At 39.3% G+C, this 15,672-nt stretch overlaps 1 protein-coding gene across 3 annotated transcripts in view; it reads right to left on the reverse strand.

The window, feature by feature from the left end:
- The window catches only part of SH3GL3 (SH3 domain containing GRB2 like 3, endophilin A3), a 71,155-nt gene that overhangs the window by 31,059 nt on the left and 24,424 nt on the right, over nucleotides 1-15,672 (reverse strand). The window contains exon 1 of one of the 3 annotated variants that reach the window (XM_029958714.1): nucleotides 14,615-14,647. The exons of 1 other annotated variant lie outside the window; for it this stretch is intronic. In XM_029958714.1, the coding sequence (XP_029814574.1) occupies nucleotides 14,615-14,617 (3 nt within the window). In that variant the 5' untranslated portion in view covers nucleotides 14,618-14,647. Of the gene's footprint in view, nucleotides 1-477; nucleotides 520-14,614; nucleotides 14,648-15,672 lie in introns of those variants that run through there. One more of the 3 variants, XM_029958713.1, reaches the window with a different exon arrangement.

A 15,672-nucleotide genomic window follows, 5' to 3' on the forward strand; every position in this document is an offset into this window, starting at 1 on the left:
AGCTTTTTGACAGAAAAATATTAAGTAATCAGTAATCACATGCAGATAATTATGGCAAGACCCTCAACCACAGTTGTAAAAGTGTCTTTTATTTCTTTCCCCTAACATAGGGCAGCTTTCTCAGCTTCCTAATTACATGCATTCCTTATTCTTTTTAACCACTAACAGAGAGTTCAAACATTAGCCACTGAACAATGTGAGAGGAAATGTGTGTTGTACATTTAAAGGAAAAAAGAGCAGCTGCCATGAAGCAGAAGCTTGATTCCAAAAAGCAGAAGTTTGATTCCAGCCACAGAGACCTAGAACAACATCTCAATGGCAGTGGCCTGGCATTTGCTACTCAAAGTCATTCTGGTCAAAGGACTTGAACTCCAATAAAGAACAACTCAAACACAATTCTTCTCCCATTGCTCCCCCACAGTCTCTCACAAATGAGCTGGACCACCCAGTGATTCATGGAGCCTGTTATTAACTTACCCAGGCAATCTTCTGCAGTAATACCATTATCCTGAAGATGGACTTTCACCTCTAGGTCCTGTAGGCTCTTAAACCAGCTGAACTTGGGCACAGCCACTGCTTCTAGTGCTGTAATTCTGAGACACATTGTGATTGTGATATAAAGTCTTTCCTTTGGGCATGGTGATCCACCATCTCAAATGCTTTAAACTGGAAATCCATATCACACTTAACACCCCATGTATCCAGACAGGATTTCTGAGTGCACCCACTAACACTGCAATTTTCACTTTAACTGTTTGACCATGCCAGTGGGATGAGAAAGCGAGAAACAAGGGCTTCACATAAGCATTTCTAAACTACAGTGCTTTTATTCTTGATGCCCTTGGCAGCTACTGAACTTTGGAGGCAGCAAAACCAATGAGAAGTACATTCCAGAAACTGCATCCACCTCATTGCAAACTCGTAGTTTTGCAAAGTTATCTACATGCCACCTACTCCTCCTTGCCTATAAATCCAACTTCCTTGTGGCCAAATTCAGACACCTTCCAGCAAGTAAAATCCTATTCCTAAATAAAGCCTTCAACTCCATGCCACTGCATAAACCATGGAGCTCCAGTAACTACTACTCATACTTTCTGCAGACTTGTTCTGGTTCTCTGCATAGAAAGGTTTCACATTGCCCTTTGATGACTTCAAGCCGTGATCTTTCCAAGTCCCACTACATGACCTTTCCTACTCATTGCAACTGTTCAGTCAGAACATAAAAAACTATTCTGAAACAAGCCCAAATAAATACTGCTCTGAGGCCAGTATTTCAACATATGACCAAATAGCCTCTCCAGTTTGCTAACTATACCTCCTCTTCAACCAAACCTAAAAAAGCAGTGAAAAAGGACAATAGGACACTGAACCCGTAAAAAACTAAGGCAAATGGTACAAATCACATCATTAGCAGGAGATGGTATGCACACCAATGCAATGTTGTCTACAGGCTTAAATTAAATGCATACAGATATTGAAGAAAAACAGTACCATGGACAAAGGATAGTCTTGTCCATATATGAATGATGTACAAGACTCGGGACTCTATAATGTGATTTTGCATTTCTATAGGGAGTGACTCATTTCGCACCAGGCGGTGACACGTCACACTATTACTGAGCATTTTAGTCAAACTTGTCTGCTAAAGCTATTCTTTAGCACATGCACTGTACAACAAAAACTACTTTGTCTTGCAAAACCTTGAATGCTCTCCTGACAAACCTCCACTGTTTTCCAAAGAACTCAACACTGATGCCTACACATGCATTTCTAAATTAGTGAATTGAAAGTAATCATTACTGTACATCTCTCTGAAGGAAAACATATTTGTAAGTATTCAAATGTAATAAAGTAACCTATCTAAATTTTTAGATGCAGACACACTGCTTGCTCTGCAAGCCTACTTAAAAGACTGTAATAGTGTCAGACTCAAGACTGTCCACTTTTCAGAAGAGCAGATACAAGTGCTTTTAATAAGAAAACCTGATTACACTAAAGTCTGACAGTAATTCAAATTCATTGATGTGAGATTTCAAGTAGCCAAGAACAATGACATACCTGAAACCATAAAGCTCCACACAGACAAACTTTTACTTCCATATTTCATTTTTCAAATCTAAAATATTGTTCCCTAATCTGTCTAAAATCTTGTTTGTGAAAGTTAGAATACCCTAAAAACAGAAGTGTAAAGTCAAAGGGCCATAAAAAAATACCTGTAGTTAACATCCTCCTTCACTTTTCACTTTCACTGACTGTTCCAAAATTTGTTAAAGAAAACATTCTGAATTTCTTTGAAAAGCAAAACCTCGGGATTTTTATTCCAAACTATGATCTGTCTGGCACTTGCTTATCCAGCCAATATAGTGAGACAGAATGTGCATGAGCACTGCAGGCAAGTGGCAGCAGTGGGTGCATCCACAGTCCTTCCTTCTCGGGGTGACCAGGAGGAGCAGCAAGACTCAGTGCTGGATACACACCCTGCAGGAACCATTCCCTGCCTCTCTTCTGGCAGCTTGTTTCAGGTACAACTGGGCAATATTTTACCCCCTTTTCTCTGCATGGAGAGGAGCTAGAGCTGTGAATGACAAGTTACACACTGTGTGTTCTCACTGGCTGTTCTCACATTAACACTTCTTCCTCCCTGCACAAAGTTCCCAGTGCAAAAATTCACTTGGCAGTAATATCATCCTGATCTGGCCTTAAAACAATCCCTCTTTCTGAAGTTGTTCTCTGTGCTTGTAAGGAAGGTGTGGCTTCCTTTTGAGATACACATATATACCCACTGCAAAGATGAGAAAGAGTGATTAAGCTGTAAACCAAAACACTTAAAATCAGACATTTAAATAACCCCTTTACACACCTCCTTTCCAAGTAATATGAGAACCTTTCACATTGTCTTCTTACTCCTTACTCCTGTGTGATTTAAGATGTTTCTGCATTGGATGGTTCTCATGATTGAATTTAAAGGTTGCTTTTACAGATGCTAATAAGTAATTGTCAGAGAAGTCCCTTACAATGTTCTGTTTTACCCAGAATATTGAGAGAACATGAGAAGTTACACATTTATTCTTTACTGTGTTAGCTTATTTCTTGCTACCTTTAACATCCTTTTACACCTTCACCTTAACTTGTGTTTCTTTGTTCTACATCATTTGTCACACTAGTCCTTACTCCAGTTGAGCAGAACTTCCTTCCTCTTACACTCCTCTCAGTTGAAATAAAGGCATTCTTTCCTTCCCTGAGGAAAATGTTGTTTCCTCCCTCCTTCAACAGCCTTCTCAGTCTTCCACTGAAGTCAGACTGAAGCCTCTCAGATCATGCTGTGTAAGCCCTATCACTCAAAGGAATTGTAGGTTACATGGCTTGAGGTGCTGCTTTCACCAGGAACACTCCTTTTCTTTACATCCACGTTGATCACCATTTCACTTAAACCACTCATTTGTCCTGCTGGGACTCCAGACTTGCTGGAATACAGAGACATCTTTTTGACTCCTTTCTTTGCCCTCAAATGATTATCATAATCACAACAGTCACCACTAACCACAGGGGGAGCTGGTATCAGAGATTCCTTGTTGGCTAATCATTCAGAATATCAATGAGATACAACTCTTACAAAGCATAGCTTATTCTACTCTGTGAACAAAGTATTCTGATATTCATTCAGGTATTTTTGCATAGCTGCTTAGCCTTCTCTAAATCTTTTTCATCCCTGTGGAGACATTCCCTCCACTTCCCACGCACTGATAGTAGCTCTTGTGTGCCTATACTGTGAGCTGCTCCAGTGAGTTAATCCATCTGAAAGCTACTCACACATTTGAGCTGGGTTAGTTTTCAGATGGCTAAGCTGCCTCTAACAGCTCAGAGCACCAGAGCTGACTCAAGGAAGTGAGCAGGACCTTTCTCTGAGGGTAGAGCGAGGCCACCATAGCCTAGACTGAGGGTGATGCAAGTTGCCATGAACTGCATCCCCTGTATGAGGGCATCCAGCTGTTAAAGCTGATTGCATTAACATTGTACTTGCACATGCAGTGGGAAGGGGTGTGTACAAAAACCACTCTAACCACCCACTGAGGTAGTCTGACTTCAGTAATGACCTCTCTGCCCTAAGCCAGTTTTACTTTGTCCATCAATACCTGTTCATTTCTGTTGTCTTCATGTGACAACTACAACTGCCACTCAGTCTAGTGAAAATCTGTGCTTTGCCTTGTTCTAGAAAATGTTGGCATATTGTCAGTCATAGTTCTGGATGAGAGCACTACTCTGATTCATAGCTCCTAAGAGGAATCGATTGCACTTCATGTTCCCAGAACATTATGTGACCAGTTCCAGCACAATAATCTGGAATTAAACCCAGAAAGTGGATCCTTCACTCTTTTCTCAGTTAAATTACTCAAGCTTATTCAAGAAGGTGGCTCCCTCTGGCTCTTGCAAAAGTTGACACTAAATATGTCACTGATTGTAGCACAGGCCTGACCTCAGGAGGGTCTCACCAGCTTTCAACACATCAGCAGTCCCAGAGCTGTCACTGATGTGAAGCTGTGTAAGTATTTCAAGACTTCATGGAACCACATCTCAGTGTGTTACCCTGCAGCTGGGTCCTGTATAAAGTATGTAGAGTTGTTGCACAATAGCCAATTGCAACATTTTTCTGTTATAGTAACATGCTATTGTTATCTCTTTTCATCATTCAAAACAAAAAAATTAAATCCTACTTCTTCAAACAAGTGAGATCAACTAACACAGAAATCACAGCCTGCATGTGCAGAATATGGAATTAAAATTCATAAAACGTAAATATTTTTTCTTCTTGAAAACACTAAACTGCACTGCATATTCCATGACTATACAATTGCCATCCTGCAACTCCATGACCAGAATTTTCTGCTTATTCCACAGCTTTACTGAAAACCCATTTCAATAAAAATCAGCTGTGATCTAAAACTTAAAAGTTCAATTTATTTATTTTTTTAAGACTGAATACATAATTAGGACACCAAGCACCTACACACCCTCAATATCCACATGCAAGACTAAAAAGATCACTTATTCACAGCTGATGTCAGAGAGCCCTGTGAAAGGTCAGGAAAAAGTCAGGGCTAACCTAATTCTGACTTCTGTAAAGCCAGAATATACTTTCCTCATCTCCACTGAAGTCAGACCTATTCATTATACATTGAACACCACAAGTAGTAAATTTGCATCCTAGTAATTATCTGGCAAATACTTTTAAGCATCAGTGCAGGCCAACCACAGGAAAAACAACATAGACAAGATGTGGGCACTTTTAATAGTGATTTACAGCTTTAAGCTCAAAATTTATGTATTTGGGTCAAATATTCTTATATTTGTCACAGTTCAAGAGCTGCTAACACTAAAGGAATATGTTCCAAATATTTAGGAGTATTATTTTTTAAAGTTACTGCAGAACTACATATTTATCTAAAGTTCCTTGGCAGAGCCATAGGCTAAAGTGACAGTTTTAGTGAATCCATTATCAGCAAAAAGATGTGGTCAAGATCATCCACTACAGAGCCCCAGGAGAGTTGTGCAGGGGAAGGAGAACAAGACTGTCAACAGAAGTTGTATAAAGCAAGACACACTGACATCAAAAATCATAATTTTAAGTTGATTTGGTTTAGAATTAACTTCTCCCCACATCAGGATACTATTTCTCCTCAACACTTCAGCATGTTTATCAGCAAGTCTACCTTGTATGCATGAAAAGTGACAAATAATGTTTATTGCTCTTTCAGAAACTAGTTTTCATCACACAGGAATTCTTACACAATTCCAATCCACATAATCAAGTTAAAATTTTGTTCTTCAGTGTTATTAAATTGCTGCTTGCACTTTTTAGCACTCACACTAGCCATGTGGATTTGAAGCCACTATAAAATGGACTGAGAACTTCTTCTCTTACCCTTACTTTTTACTGCATATTATTTTGATTTAAGTGGCATCATTCCTACTTATATGAGCAGCCACTCCTGTAGTTTCCTGTGCTTTTGGGACAGCGTGAAACACCCACATTCTTCTGCCACACAGTCACTCCCTGTTACTTGCTACTCAAGGCAATCCACCTGGTCCTGCTGTACATGGAGTGCACACTTGTCCTGTGTATCAGCAAGAATTTTGTCTGCACTGCTTGAAAGGTTTCTTGTCTATTTTTCTTATTTTTTTTTAAGCCATTTTAGTTCAGTTTTCCCAAGTCTAAGTTCACATTCAGCATCAGAGCACTGCAAAGTAATGTGCTTCCTGTTCCTGGGTCTACTGCAAATGCAACTGAATTTTTAATGGTTTTACAGTCTCATTACCCAAATATTTTTAAAAACCCATCGGTGTGCTCCCAGCAGCTCTGCAGCATTACTGATTTCTCTGGGATCCGTGAGAGGCCCTTAGCAACATTACCCATCGGGAAAAAAGAAAGGACTTAAGATATTTTTTGCTCTGCTAATGTAACCTGTGCTCTTCAGCAGTTGCAAAATCTAAATGGAACAAACAAACACTCCTGTGTACCTGAAAGTTTGTAATAATCCACGCTCCCTTCATTCACTTAATAGAAAAACTCCATGTAACACAGTGAAAAGTGGAGAAGAAAAAAAATATTACTTCATCACTTTGTTCACCATGACTAGTTTGGAGAGGAAGTCATTGTACATTTTTGCCTTATTTTCGTAACTCCATTTCAAAACATACCAGTGGTTTTAGGCAGCAAGACATTGTTACAGCAATGCCACAAACTCAAATGCAGTTGGGGATAACAGGGCTTCCCAGCCCCACTTCTAAGAAAGGCACACACTGTCCTGAGTCTCCACAAGGTACAATTCTTTCTAGTTGTAAGAGCAGCACTGCAGAAATGCTGACTTCATCCATGGGGACAGAAAAGAACTCCCCTCACCATGCACACACAACTGACTTCCACTGTCATCAAATTAAACAAATGACAGAAAGCTGAAAAAAAATCCCAAGTATGATTTATGCAGAGAACACAATTCCCCAATGAGCTCTAAAGCACTAGTGCAAACGAGGTCAAACGGCTCTGTCCTCCTGTGTGGGCACGTGGCTTTGCAGCAAGAAATTCCTACAAAGGAAGGCAGTACATCCATCTATAGCAGAACAAGCCAAGTGCCATGAAACAGGAACCTTTAACCACAGCTAAAGAGATCACTGAAGGGAAATCCCAAATCATCAAACTCACAGTGAAAATGCCATGGTTCCTGCATTCTCCATACAAAACACAGCAGTGGATATGGCCCCTTGAATCTCAGGTGGTTACTAGAACTTACAGGGGGAAAAAAGCAAGTAGTGATCATTCATAAACTAAAGCCATATAATGATAAACAGTTAATCCTAAAGGTAAGTAACAGTTGCTGTGTTCCAGTGCCTCAGGCAGACATCCAAGCAGCTCACACCAAACACAGAATTCATCCTGATGCCTTTAAAAATCTTATTATTTTCTCTGAAAGGAATTTCTAAAGAGCAGACTGGAACTGCTGGTTCTGAGTTGATGAAATTTATAGTCCTTGATTAGTAATTTACTCATTTAATGGGTCTTCTTCCCCTCTCACCATGCACACATCTATTGTGACCCAGATGCCAAGCTGACAGGTGCTGCATTCTCTGCGGGAAAGAAGGACAAAGCATTCCCATGTTTGTGGCATCCTCTGACCACACAGACGGCACAGGCACCAAATTTCACTTTCTAGCTCTCTCAACAGGACTGCAAAGGGGAAATGCATAATTTTGAATCAAAACACTGACTTTCTGACCTCCAATACTACATATTGTTTATGGCACTGAGTAAATTTCCCACACACACTTATTATTCTCTGCCTGAAATCTCCTTTCAGGCAAGGAGATACCGTTGCCTGAAAATCCCAGTTTCTAAAACACTCCTTGCCCATTCTAGAGCAGTATTAAATACAGTAAAGTTAATTGAAAATAGCATGTTCAGCCCTGCTGCAGTCAGTGGAATCAAATTGCATTTATACGGAAACTTTAATCCAAACTCGTATCTACATTTTCCATTTATCCATACATCTTATGCACAATAAATTTTTAAAAACCCACAAACAATACAGTGACTGGACATAGCATCTGAAGTCTGAAAACACATAATCTGCTTTTGGTTCTGCCACTGAAAAAGAATGGGAGCAGTGAGACCTACTTGCATTTGCAATGCTCTCACAAGGGAATAAAGGGGCTGTTACTATCTAGGACCATTGATACTTGGTTTCATTATTTTATCTCTTTTTTGCTTGGTTAAAAAAATATTAAAAATATTTTCCCCACTTTTTCATCTTAGATCTGTAACCTGTCTACACAATAACAGAAATACTGCCAATCATAGAAAACAGAATTTTAGAACCCCTTGATTTTCTTTGAGTCCTGGATTCTTAAGTCATGTTCAGTTCTTAACCAGGCTAATTTCGCTGTAGTCATTACAGTTCATTAAACACAAGTACAGTATCAAAAATGTAATTTAATTAGGGTAGTACAGAAACAGAATTGATTCTCATCAGAGGCTTGGCATTGTCCTTTGAATAGAAAGCATGTAAGGCCAAGTTATTTTTGTGTTTCACATACACAGCTGCTGCTATCTGAGATGTTGCAGAAAATTAACTGGTATATTCTCTCCTCAATGCATATAATTCTTAGTAACTTCGATAACAGAAACATGTACACACTGATAGGACACTAGGGCTCTAGAAAATAGAATTCAAGGTGCAATCTGACATTTGAATAGCCCTTTTCTCAGTGGGCTTGTTAAAAACATTGTTAAAACCTGCATCTTCAACTCTCAACTAAGCATAAAACTCCAGCTGTGCCTTCCTTTCCAGGAACAGGAAAGAGACCAACAATGAGAACTCAGCACAGTATAGAATCAGACTACTGCAATAAACTGGGGTGAAAGGGGCATTAACACAAACAGGAGCAGTCTGTTATTAACAATATCATTATAAGACCAACTTTGGGTTTTACATGGGTCTTACCAGAAGCTATGAAGAATGGGACTCACTTTATAACTGGAATTACATGTGTTACAGAAAGTGTTGATGTTTGGATGGCACAACAGACGAAATGTTATGTTAAGAACACTTCTATTCTTCAGCAATAGTTTGTTCTGGAACTGCAGCTATATTCTGCCACTGAGTATTTACATCTTTCTTGTCTTAATAGGAAGCAAGCCAAGCACTTGGACTGAGTGGACCATATTCTGCTCTCAGTTACACAAGTATACTGCACATACCTATATAGGAGACCTTCATTGAGTCATCCAGGATTTCTATCAGTATAACTTGAGCAGAATTTGTCCTCCTATACCTGTATCATAAAATCCGGCCCAAATTCTATAGAGGAATGCAGCTTCTTGGTAGAAATGTATCTGTTCTAAGCAACTTTAAGTAACTCTTAGCAAGTGATGCTGAAGAAAACTTCAATGCAGTGCTGCTGCTGTGCTTCACTTGGCTATTTGTTTTTCAGCATTGCAGGATTCTCAGGAGACGGCACTGCAATGTATTACCCAGCATGTGCCGCAGTGACTCAGGCAGCAGCAGGAGTTTGGGATGGAGTGCCAGCTCTCACTTGAACTTTCAGGATGCCTGTGCAAAACTCTTCAGCAAAGCCAACAATCTATAAAAGGAGATGAGTTCAAGGAGAAAGTTCAGCTTCCCTTCTATTATGCCACGCTATTTTCTACTGCAATAACATTCGGACTTCTGTATATAAATATTTTATGTATAAAATATAAATAACCTCCTTCCAAATTGTAGCTGCATCTCTGCTAGATTCCCAATTTACTGAATTACGATCCCTCTCTCATAAGCTTTGAGAGCTGTGTTGTTAAAGGCTGCAGAGCACATGACCACCATCTTCTGCTAATTTGTACCTGTGCTGACTGAAGCACTCAGCGGTTCTTTTTGCTGCAGTTATGCCCTGCTGGCAGGCTACCTTAGCAAGGGACAAATATAGTTGTAGATGTGACTGTAAACGTAAAACTTGAGAGTTAGTTTTCCCCTCCTCCCAACTCCATCAGATATTTTTTTTACTACTGAAGATCAGTTTTATGCCACCAGGAACTGCCTTCCTATTTTCCAGCTCTTAGCCCAGCACTGATCTCCTGAAACAAGCTTCAGTGTAAGAAGGGTGGGCTGCACAACCACAAGTCAGCCCACTGATTCAAAAGTGAGTCAGTGCTACTAATGCCAAAGGAAGAGGGGTTGAATTGCAAATGACTGTGCCATTACTGCACACCCTCCCCACCAAATCCACGCTGATCTTTGCCACAGGGCCACATTTCCCTTACACCAATAATTTTACACAAACCCTTGGCTTCTCCTCGTGTCATTTTAGGAATTTAAGATGAACAGTGTATAATCTACATTATAATTTTATAATTACTGGACTGAGTAACAACAGTCTCCAGCCATGACACAGATAAAGACAAACAATGCTGTCTCATTAGATATCTACATATACATAGAGGGATGTTATCTTTTGTCCTTGCCAGTGGCTGAGGATTTACTCTCGAAACACACGGGAAATATTCATTTCAAAACATATCAGACAAGAAACTAAATTCTAATGTCCTTTTGACCACTGTCCTACCTCCACAATTCTGTAAGATTTGCAGAAGAGTAAATTCAATTATCTAATAAAAACTAGGAACAGGATAGAAGCTCTCTCTCTCTCTACTAATGTCATGGATTCATCATGCCGAGTTCAGACTGGATGTGAAAGCACAGTATCTCTAACAGACTGTAAGATAACAGCTTATAGTCCGAGGAAATAAATATATCTGCATGTAGTCAATAAAAGTTTCTTATCACATCTTACTGTCAAATTCATGTTCTCTTTGTATACAGTTTACCATAGTACTTCCTTTGCTAGCAAGCACTTGTGTAATTACAGTTTTTGTGTATTAACTTCATGTCAACATGGACTTTAAAAAAGGCTTAAATATTATGTCTAGGCTGGTTTCTACTACATAAGAGAAAAGAAAAATAGTCAAGAGAACAAAAAAAGCCCCAAACAACCCAACAACAAAATCCAATCACATGACTTCTGTCTGGGAACAAGGTGGTCTTGAATCTGATGTGGTCTTCATTCCAACACACTGGACCAAAATGCCACATAAATCAATGGAGCAAAAGCAGAAATCTGGAAGATAAGAAGCAGTACCCCTGCAACTGTTGGTGACAGCCAAAAGTTTAAAAAGCATTAAAAAATAGAAAAAAGGCTTTTAAAAAATTGCTAAAAAAATGCAGTGCCTGAGAAGACAAATGTTATTCAGGATATGTAAGAAATGAAAGCACAGAGCACATATTTTACTACACTAGGTTAAATCACTTTCAGAAAGCAAAAATGTAGTAACAGATTTTGGTTGTTTGGTTAGAAAATCTGCTCCCCCTTGGGCTCTATGTATAGACAATAGAGCCAGCTCCTGATTCACACTCTCTTGGAGCCTCTCTTTCTTCCCTTACAATAGGAGAAGGTTTAAGAAACCAGTCTGCATAGGCTACAGTAGCTGTTGATGACCACATCACAAATAAGATATTCACAATAATTGGCAGTCATGTGTTTCCTCAGAAAAGCATTACTTTCCACTGTCTCTGAGAATTTAAGCTTATGAAACACAATATGAATAAGCTGTTGAGAAGGAGACTGCTGCTATACATAGCCTTTAGCTACAATTAATTAAAAAAATACATAAAAAGCATGTGAATTCAAAGTCAACAGCAGATTTTCTATGCCAGTATCATGGCTGAGCTTTCAAAACACTCTAAGGCAGAAAGGTTCTGAGCTCACCAGCCTCCAAATACTTTGAAAAATCACACATCTTTACACAGAGATCCTAACCTGGCTGCAGTTTCAGAGCACAGCAGAAATTACAAAAGCATCTGACACATATTAAGGCTTTCTTCTTCACTCTTTAGGCTTCCTGCTTTTCTAAACAGAAACATCACTCTAAAAATACTCCCAGTACACACCAGAAGATGCAGTCCTCCCACCATCTGGGTTATCCCACATGCACAACCACCATGAGAACAAGGCCTACAAAAACAGTAGGCAGAGATAACACACACCTACATCAAAAGGTTTCAAACTGAAAACAGGAAAAGAGATCAGATGTGCCAGAGGCTGACAGTGACAGGACACAAATTCATGAACAGAACTTCCTGAAGGTTAATTTAAAATAATTATATTTGAAACTATATTTAAAAAAAAAAAAACCTGAGAAAAGAAAAGCTGAATTCCACCAGACTTGCACACAATTTAATCAGCCCTGAGGAACAGTCTGCCCTCGCTTATCAGCCAGTGAGATGTGGTCAGACACCACACGAGTTCTGCTGGGTATTTTATCAGCCAAATGTATTATACTCAAGGGATCACTGCTGATATTAAATGGACAGAATGGAAGTGATCCTCATTCCAGTCCACTTTCAATTTAAAGAACTTCAATTTAAAGAACTTCAAGCCTAAATAAAAAGCATTGCAAAGAAAACGCTAATGGACCTGAAGGGTATTATCACTACGTAACACATACACAAACTTTAAGTTACATATGAGCTTTGTGTCTATCAGTTCTGTGACACCAGAGGAAGCAATCATTAGGGTACAGATAATGCACAGCACTGCAGTTTTATATACTGGAATGTATAGAAAAATAGCTAAAACATGACTCACTGTGGGGTGCAGACCTGACTGCAGTAATTCCAGCAAATGATCATAACACAAGAGTTGTCTTCTAGATCTCACTACCAGACACTAAGGTGAAAACCAATACACACATGCTATTTTCAGTGAAAAAAAAAATACAGTTGGGTAAAAAATTCTAGGGGGAAACCAACAAGAACACATCTTGTGAATTACTAGATTACAAACAGAGCCATGGTGACTTTTTACTACACCAACCAAGTCTGCAATAGTGTGTCATGCCTGACTTTGGCAAGGTCTTTAGCGACCATAAAAAGTTAGTTGCTGACCTTTTATAAAGCAAACATTAATTTACTTAACTGTAACTTCAGAGAAACCAAGCTGACAGGCACCAGACAAACATCCCAGAAACCTCCAGTGCATGTATAAAATCCTAAGTATTCCTTGCTTTTCTCCTGGATTCTCGCAACTTGGAATTTAAGCCTACACACAAAGGTGATCACTGCTAGTCAATACTAAAGCTGTACATAAAGACACACAGAAGAGGTAGGCTATTTACAGAAACAAAAACTGAAATGCATTTCTGGTGCAAAAAAGTTCTGCAACAGTTCAGTGGCTTCCTAAGAGTAGAGTTATTCTATAACTCCATTTATTTTACTTTAATTTACCTTTTTATAACTATACATCCATAGTACTCTATATCTCACTTAGAACTGTGGTTTATTTCAGCTGACCAGAAGTCTATTTTAGCATGGAAATACTATCTTTTGAAAGCATATAGATCTTGTCACTTTTCTGATATTTATTCACATTTCTGAATAAACTATTAAACACAGACTGTTTTAATCCACCTTCTTCACCCTTCAGATTTTTTGTCATTAGATTCTATCAGCATTCAAATATTACTCTTATTCCTTAATCACATGTCCTGGCACAAGTCTCATTCCCTCCAGTATTCCTCAGTGTCCTCTGGGACATTAGCCAGTTTTTGTCATCTGCCCCCATTCTCCTTTGGGAACACTAAAGGAATTAATTTCATTCTTTCCCCAAGCAATGCCTGTCTCTGCTGTTAACAGTTTTTCCTTGGCATCTCCCATCCATTCAATACACAAAGGTCTATGTCTCCTTAAGTGATCCACTTGGAGATCTAACAAACCATCTTTGACAAATACTTTTTCATGCTCTGCATTTGCTTGGATTAGCAGTTTGTAAAAGAATTCCACTAAAAGATGGAGTCCCAATATTTCCATTTTGCAAGTTCCACCTTATTTTTATTAGTTCAACGACTTTACATGTCTGCACATGACTGTGTCTCTGTGTGTCAGAGATAAATATTTCCGTAATTTAGACCTGGATATTTTCACCTAATACACATATATATGCTATTTCTTCTGTTATTTTCCCACTACTGTTTTTGCCCAACATCTTATCTTAATTCTTCCAGAATGAGCTCTCAAGAAGTGTCTTCTGTTACCACAGGTACCAAAAAAAAAATTAAAAAAATTAAATTCCAGTATCTTATTCCTGCATGTTAATTTCCTAAAGAGTATTTAAAGAGTATTTCTTTCCTTAAAGAAAGGCTTTTTAAATCCACTGATTTTAATTCCTTGCTCAGTCCTGCCATCGAAAATAAGTGGAAACTTTACCTTTGACCCATCCAGAGAATATTCCATGACTGTGCATCACAATTCCTTACTGTAATGAACACTGAAAATCATACCACAACTTTTCAATAAATGCACAGTTCCAATCCAATCTATTCTACTGTTCCTTTTTGCCAGTACTACTAACTTTATCAGATTCCAACCCTCCTTTCTTTTGTTAGTGTTTACCTGACATCTAGGCAGGATTAAGTAACTTGCACTGTTACCAGCTGCTAGACAAGATGGCACTTCTTGTGGTTACCTCTCTAACTCCCTCAGTTAAATACCTTCTGATTCTTGAGTTACACACTCACCATAGCAAAGGCTTCATCACTCACCCACGTAAGTCAGATGCAAAACAAGCCAAAATTTGAATAAATTGTCCTTGGATTTGTTTACCCTGCAAGTCCAGAATTTTCTCAAAGGAACAGTGACAGTTAACGAAAAGATACAGTTGCATGACATTTTTCAGGATCAGTACATTCTCGAAGCGAGCACACTACTGAAACATTAGATACAAATATTTAGCATCTCTATATCCAAACAAAGTGAACATTCTGCACTTGGGCTGCTGACAAGCTGCGTATCTGAAGGAAGCCCTAGAAAGATGACAGCTAAGCACTCAATGAATCTTTATTTTTGCCACTCTCACCAAGACAAGAGCAGTTACTGGATTTGCCTGAATATGTTATGTACACTAATTTCAATATTACCACTATCGTTAATGACAGACAGAGGAAACACAGATCTCTTTGGCTTGGTGCAAGCTGGCAAAGCAGCTGAGGCTTCTAAACACCTTCAGTGGAAGAATCCTACTGTGGCCACTTCCTGAGCCCTGTGGGCCACTCTGGTGCCATGGAGTTCAGCCAGTTCACCTGCTTGACAGAAAGGAGCTTCTCTCTTAAAAGAAATCAGCTACACTATTAAAGCGAAGCACATTACAAAAGAGTTAAATGGGGTCGGGAGAAGATGAAGGGTCATCCTGGAAAAGCATCTAGAAAAAGAGGGAAAACTCTAGAAACATCTGATACCCTCTGCAGGACAAATACGTGGCATTCCAGGTACGATAATAAACCAGCGATTTTTGGAAGATCAACACAATGAACTATTTAGGGGAAAGCTGCTATCCTACAGGCTGCAGCTTTAACTGAGGCCTCAAAGCATGATCACGAATCCAGCATTAAACAACAAACAGTAATAACTAGAAGACCCCAAGCAAGAGAAGGGAACGGGCAACCCTCTCCTGTGAGGATCAACCCAAGAGGCTCAGAGGCAACACCACCAGCCAAGGACCCGGCGGTAACGCCGAAGGAGACCCTCCCCGAGGTGATGCCGCCGCAGGTCCAGGGACGCGCCGCGCGGGAGCGGGCGC

The sequence above is a fragment of the Manacus vitellinus genome, unplaced genomic scaffold (genome assembly GCF_001715985.3).
Source record: "Manacus vitellinus isolate BGI_N305 unplaced genomic scaffold, ASM171598v3 scaffold_16_pilon, whole genome shotgun sequence".
NCBI lineage: Eukaryota > Metazoa > Chordata > Aves > Passeriformes > Pipridae > Manacus > Manacus vitellinus.